At 49.8% G+C, this 7,277-nt stretch overlaps 1 protein-coding gene across 1 annotated transcript; it reads right to left on the bottom strand.

The window, feature by feature from the left end:
* Window positions 1-5,671, bottom strand: LOC101344908 (zinc finger protein 551-like). The gene is made up of 3 exons (XM_012558592.2): window positions 5,530-5,671; window positions 2,785-2,911; window positions 1-1,500 (listed from the first exon to the last, which is right to left on the bottom strand). The coding sequence occupies exons 1-3, from the start codon at window positions 5,560-5,562 to the stop codon at window positions 101-103; spliced, it is 1,560 nt and encodes a 519-aa protein (XP_012414046.1). The 5' UTR covers window positions 5,563-5,671; the 3' UTR covers window positions 1-100.
* Window positions 5,672-7,277: the final 1,606 nt, after the last annotated feature.

Genomic DNA, 7,277 nt, shown 5'->3' with positions numbered 1-7,277 from the left:
TTTGGATGTATACGGTTGAATTCAGGTTGATGACTCCCCCAGAAAGGCTCTCCTCCAGTGTTATTACACTGATCAAACACCCAGCAAATTCCCTGCACATCTAAGGCCTTTCTCCAGTGTGAATTCTCTGATGTTGAATGAGGTCGGATTTGCGGCTAAAAGATTTCCCACATTCATCACACTCGTAAGGCCTTTCTCCAGTGTGCACTCTCCAGTGCTGAATGAGGCCAGAGCTTTGCCTAAAGGATTTCCCACATTCATCACACTCATAAGGCCTTGCTCCCGTGTGAACTCTCCGGTGTTTAATGAGGTCAGATTTGCGGCTAAAGGATTTTTCACACTCATTGCACTCATAAGGCCTTTCTCCAGTGTGAACTCTCCGGTGTTGATTGAGGCCAGAGCTTTGCCTAAAAGATTTCCCACATTCACTACATTCATAAGGCATTTCTCCAGTGTGAATTCTCTTGTGTACAATAAGGTGAGAGCTTCTGCCAAATAATTTCCCACATTCACTGCACTTATAAGGCTTTTCTCCAGTGTGAACTCTCCTGTGGTGAATGAGGGTAGAGATGTGGCTAAAGGATTTCCCACATTTGCCGCACTCAAAAGGCTTTGCTCCTGTGTGAACTCTCCAATGCTGAATGAGGCTGGAGCTTTGGCTAAAGGATTTCTCACATTCATTGCACTTATAAGGTCTTTCTCCAGTGTGCACTCTCTGGTGTTTTATGAGACTAGAGTTGTAGGTTAAGGATTTCTCACATTTTCCATACTCATAAGGCTTTGCTCCTGTGTGAACTCTCTGGTGTTGACGGAGGCCAGAGACTTGGCTAAAGAATATTCCACATTCACTACACGCATACGGCCTTTCTCCAGTGTGAATTTGTTGATGCTGAGCAAGTCTGTAATTGTAGCTCATCTTTCTCCCACATTTGCTACCCTCACAAAGCCCCTCTCCAGTGCAGACGCTCTGGTGGTGAATAAGTGTGTGTTTGTGGCTAAAATCTTTCTCACATTCATCCCACTTATAGTGTGTCTTCCCAGTGTGAAACACCTCCCCACACTTGGTGCTGCTGTGTAGCTTCTCATGGTTCAGAGAGGCCTGGTGCTGGAGAAGGCCTGAGGTTGCTGGGACATCCTTCCCAACCTCCCCACAGGTGAAGGGCTTCCCAGACCCTTGAAATTTGCAGCTCCTCACAAACGAGGCCCCATCCATGTCCTTTTTGAAAGATTTCTCTCCACTGTGATGTTTCTGGGGCTGGGGAAGATTTGCACTAAACCAGAAACCTCTGAAACATGCCTCACCCAAGCACAGTTTTGGCCCAGAGTATGTTGGCTGGGATTCAGTCAGGTGCAATATGTCTTTCCAGACTGGGACACATATCTCACAGGGGTGAGTCTTCTGGGTAAAAGGGCCTTCCTGTGGGGCCCTAACCTGTGACACTCCTACAGAAACACTCTGCTCAGAAGATGCCACCTCCTCCTCTGTTCCATGCCAACAACCTGAAAGCAGAGAAATGTTGATGAAATTCATACTACTTTAGTGAGAGTGGGAAATCAGACACACCCAAGAATGAGTCCATGAGATTATTTTGAATATGATGGAGTTGGGGGCAGGTTGAGGAAGGGGCTGCTCTGTAGTACTGAGCCTCTGAAGATTACAGAATGGGAGGTCTCACCAGATGAAGGACACAAGGATGGGGTGCAGCACAGGGAGAAGAGGCAGGGCCTCTCACTCACTCCAGTGCCAACAGCCTTCAGCAGGACCTTGTCAGCTGGTGACACATGCTTGATGTGTAGAAGGTTGGTTGTGTCCAGGCCCAGGAAAATCCACTTGGAACTGAGTAGTTAGTACTCAAGGTTATCTAAGGACATGTGCATACCTCATGACATGTTGTGTGGGTCAATGTTGGAGAATACTGCAGAGGGAACAGTGGAGAGGAACAAGTGACAAGTGGACACCAGCAAGGTGCCGGCAGCCAAGGCCAGAAGTCACAGTTCAAATGACAAATCAACAAAATGTGAGGTATGGGGAAGAAAAGGTAGAAATCAGGTCTGGCCAATGGCATTTACTCCAAAACACTGGTAGACACAGAGCAGTTCCTGGCATGATTTGAACAGAGATCTACTGTCATGCCATCTCCTAGTTGCCACTCAGCAGGGCCAGGCCTCCTCTGAGACAATGCTGCAATGTCCCCTGTGAAAAGCAACTGGGCCTCTCCCTGAACCCTGTCTATATGATGGGACTTGCAAGATACAAGTCCTAAGGGAGAGACAGGGCAGGGAAGTCAACTTAGTACACAACAGACCACAGGACAGAAAATTAATACTACAAATAAAACCTCAAGACAGGTTCTTGCAAGAACAGCCCCTGATCCATGTAAGTAGTGATCATGACAATGCCTATAATTCCTGGCAGTCAGACAGGGGGATATGTTAGCTACAGAAACAGGCAGAACCTAGAGCACAGAGGTGGTGTGGATGTGGACATATCACTCAGTCAGGATGAGAACAAGAAGGGTGGATCCACTGGGCTGAATGGAGGGCTCCTGACTCCCAGACTTTTCCCTGCACACTCTCAGGCAGCAAGTAGTGAGTCTGCTCAGGGAGTGCATTGCTCAGGACATCATACACAGCTTAGCACCAGCACCCTCAGCACACATGCCAAGAGAGTAGGGAAAGCAGCACAGCCCATGGTCTGGCTGTGGAGGGACAAAGCTGTCTCTGGGGAGAAAGGGAAAGACAAAAACCAGCTTAGCACACTGGGGTGGGAGTGAAAAGTCTTACCTAGGGAGGCTATGATTGCAAAGTTCTCCAGCATCACATCTCGGTAGAGGATTCTCTGAGTCTCATCAAGGAGCCCCCATTCCTCCTGGGAGAAGTCAATGGCCACGTCCTCAAAGGTCACACCACCCTGTCAGGATGGAGACAGTCCACATCATGATTAGTTTCTCCTAGGACCCCAAGTTCTTCCCCCCATCCTTTATGTCCCCACTGCTCCTCCTGCTCCCCGAATCCCCACCTCAGGCTAGACAACAGGTCCTGGTACCACTGATACCTGCTCTCCCTTCATGGTCCCGCTGATCATCTGGCCAGGCAACAGCAACAATAGGCAGGTGAGCAGAGAGATAAGATTCAAACTCTGGGCCTGGCATGCAGGGCTGAACCCCCTCTTGATAGGTAATTCTCTTGGGGTTCTCCAGATCATGCCTCCCAGACGCAACCAAATGTAGGCTTACCTTTCACCCTTTGGTCCCCAAACCTAGGCACAAGGGCCATCAGTTCACACTTGTCTCCACATGCACACTACTCTGTCTCACACTCTCTCCCACTCTGCACTCCCACAGCTTCCTCCCCTCCCTGCCCCACACCATAGCACCTCCTTAGCCTCCAGAGAGCCCTTGGCAAATCCAAACAGAATCCAGTTCTACTCTAGAACTTTGATGATCTCCACTGCCAACATCAGTCCCAAATCCAGATCCAAATCTCCAGCTCTGACATACTCAGAATAACACCATGGACTCATGAAGGCTTCTTTGTCTAAATGTTCCTTGCTTCAACTTCAGCCATTCAGAACCACTTGCAGTATCAGATGCCCATGGCCCTCTTCCATTTGTGCTGCACTTGCTGACACTTCACCAGTCACAACTCTCTTCTCTCCACCCAACCCTCCTTCAAAGCCAGGTCCCAGGGATCCCCTATCTCAGTCCTATTAGTTCTCACAGATGACCACTTGTGCCTTGAACTAATCCACCAGCCTAACTGAAACACCCCAGGCCACACTAGGGTCACAACAAAATCCTGGTGAGTCCACAGAATGGTGATTAAGTTCTCTATTGTCTCTATTATTCCTGTGTCTCACATCCACTCATCTCTTGGAAGTCTTTGTCACTTTCCAGAGCATGCGCTCTCCTACACCCAAGACCCTGTCCTCGGCCCCCACCCTCCCCTTCCTGGATTGCTATTAGTGTTACCACCATGGGCTGAATTCCCCCTCCTGTGATGCACAGTTCCACCCTGGTCCATACTCTCACTACCACCTTTTGTACCTCTCCATCCTGAACTCCTTACCAGAGCTCCAGACCTGTGTCCAGCTACCCACTTGATGCCTCCACTCGCTGTCCTCTTAAACATCCAGACTCTTAACACAACAAAAAGAACTCTTAATATCCCCAATACAAATCAATCCTACTACTGATCACCCCATCTCAACTGTTGGAGCTTCCATCCTTCCAACTGTTAAAACCAAAAACCTTGGAGTTATCCCTGACTCCTACCTTTCCTCTGTCACACTCAAAATCAGAAAGTCCAGACAGCCCTACTTAAAAATCAAATCCAGAATCCAATCATTTCTCCCACCTCCACAATGATCCATCAACACTCACCTGAACTACTGGACTAGCCTCCTCCCTCGTCTTCCTGCCTGCTCCCTCACCCAGCCTGTTCCCCACTCTGTAGTCAGAAGGAGTCTGTTGTGATCTGGGTCAGATCACCCCCCATTCTGATCCAAACCTCACATTGTGTCCATTAGCTCCAGAATAGACACCCACCTTCTTAGGCTGCCATCCAGGCCTGACTCCTGCTCCTCTACCAGAGATAGCAGCTCCCTGAACACTCCCAGCTTGGCCTCACCTCCTAGCATTTGGACATGCTGGTCCTTATGCCTCAACAACCTTTCACACCTCATTCCATTGGCTGCCAGAAATGGGCACGTCCATATAATCCCTGGCCTGGACTCAGTATCCTGGGCTTGGGATTTCCACAGCATCTCCAGACCCAAGGGCTGGGAAAATGGCAGGTGAAGAGTTCCAGGACCCCACAGTCCATATGGGTGGGGTCAGGATCAGTGAGGCTCAGCTGTGTAAGCGCTTCTGCAGCCATGGGAAGATATAGGAAAACGGAGATGTGAGAGGCAGGTGACCAAGGTGGGGTTCCATAAGCCCAGGGCTCCCAGTACCCCTGCACAGCCCTAAAACCTGGTGAACTTGGGCTGAGTGTGTTATCTCTGGGCCTCGGTCCTCAGTGCTGCCTCTTCCCAGCTCTGTGACATTGGACAAGGATTCAACCCACCTGTTGCCCACTGTTGTCATCACCCCAACTCCATTCGGTTCTTCCTCTCAGTAGCTTCAGAAAATTATCTAAAATCCTAACCCAGACAGTGTCCCTCCTCTGTTCGCAACCCTCTATGGCTCCTAGTGCCCTGAAAAGGAAGGTACAATTCCTCAGCCTGCCATCCAGACGTGACACCTAACACTCTCTAGTCCCTGCAGACAAGAATGACCCCAGGTTTCCTGAAAGCTCCCGGCTAAATAGCACCTCCAAGCCTTTACACATGCTCGTCTCTCTGCATGTGACACTCTCCCACATCTCATCACACTGGTGTCAGAAATAGGGACCCCACCGACGCGCGCCTCGTATAGTGCACCCGAAGCTTTGGCTGCAGTGACCTGAGAAAAGGCCTCTTATCCGAGGCTTTAGGATTCGAAGATGGCCGGGAAGGAGAGAGCCCTGTGTCCGGGACGCAGCACCCACCTGAGGCGGGTCCATCAGCGCAGCGGCAGCCATCGGAACCTGTGGACAGAGCGGGGCCGGGACTCGGGCACCAGTGTCCCCAGCCCGGCCCTGACGCGGATCGGCGCGGGCGGGCGCTGCCGCCAAGCCTCAGACCCACCCCCTGTGCAGTGGGGACAACGCTTCCTCTCGTGCCCTGCGGGTACCGTCACCTCGGACCGATCCAGCACTCCAGAGCCTCTGACCTAGTGGATGCACCCAACAGCAGCCAAAATGACCGCCAGGGGACGACGCCGGAAGTCGTGGTGCGCACGCACAGAAATGCCAATTTTCTTAGTCTTCATTGGCTCAGCGGCCTCGCTCTGCGCACGTCATTGTGGGAAATGTAGTTCGCATAGCTCCACCGCCCTGGCGAAGGAAGCCCCACCCCTTCCCAGACAAAGGCCTGGCGGCACGGGAGAAATGTTGGGAAATTGCATCTCCTGGCTCCCAGAGGAGGAGCCCTGGTGGCACAGTGGTGCTGGCTGCTAACCGAAAGTTCGGTGGTTCAAACCTACCTAGCGGCTCTTTGGGAGACAGATGTAGCAGTCTGTTCTAAAGATTTGCATCCTTGGAAACTCTATGGGGTAGTCCTACTTTGTCCTATAGGGTCACTGTGAGTCTGGTTTTTGGACCACTGGGTGAGTTTGAACCTGAGACAGGCAACCTGAGAGCTCAGTCCTTCTAGTAGACACCTGCTCTGGCTTATTCTCCTACACGGAGCAGAATAGGCCGCATACTGTTCCTAAATTGTTCTTGACAAGATAACCACAGAATGGCCATAGCTGGCCTCAACTGGTTTTAGCAGGTTTTCAATGCCATTTTAAGAGACCTATTAGCTCATTAAGTGCAAAATACATATAAGCACCCTGCCTCTGGGTGGAGACTTAACATGCTAATGAAGGAAAATCGACCTCTTCCTTCATCCCAGGGAATCAAATCCTTGTCTAAAGAAAATGCATGGTCATCCTCAAGCTCTGGGCACCTGTGTGAAGGTCGATCCTGAATATTCATGATAAATTTGCATTTCCTTGTCAGCTCTCTGTAAAAGCCCACCTCCCCAAGCTGCCTGTGAGCAGTGTTGGAGGCAGCAGCCCCGACTGTTCCTTTCCTTGTGCAATGAAATAAAGGCACCTTTCTAATCTCCCACCTCAGCCTCTTGTTTATTGACTGTGATGAGTCACGCCAAGAAAAACCTGGGGTTTCCACCTGGCAACAAACCGACAACGTTTAGGTTAGTAGATGGAAGCAAACCACCCAGGACCTTTTGAATTAACAACATGGCACCAGAATCCCAGAACCCTGTCAAGCCATCTGTCAACAACGAACTGCCCAAAGGGGTCTCACTAACCTGTCTTCAAGCATCCTGTCTTCTAATACAGATTTGCCCATTTTTGATCTTTCCATAAGTTGAGTTATGCAGTATGTATTCATTTGGGTCTGAATTTAAAAAAAAAAAAAAACTTCAGTAGATATCCCTAAGGTTGATGGAGAGTGGCATTCACAACAGTAAGTTGCCTAGACTATGTGTCTGGTAAGATATGACTCACAATGATGTGGAAGTACAATCCAATTCTTGTAAAAAAATGCTGTCAATGATCCACTCTTCATCTTTCCAGCAGCTTCTGTGAAAGATGTCCTATTCCTTTGTATTTCTTGGGGTGGGCTTTCTTTTTTGAGATGTGGCATCAAGAATATTCCAGTTTCAAGGTACAGGATGATGCAATTAT

This window comes from Trichechus manatus, unplaced genomic scaffold (assembly GCF_000243295.1).
Source record: "Trichechus manatus latirostris isolate Lorelei unplaced genomic scaffold, TriManLat1.0 scaffold00176, whole genome shotgun sequence".
Taxonomy (NCBI): domain Eukaryota; kingdom Metazoa; phylum Chordata; class Mammalia; order Sirenia; family Trichechidae; genus Trichechus; species Trichechus manatus.
Note: the sequence above shows the minus strand (reverse complement) of the source record. Positions and strands in the feature narration are given on the sequence as shown.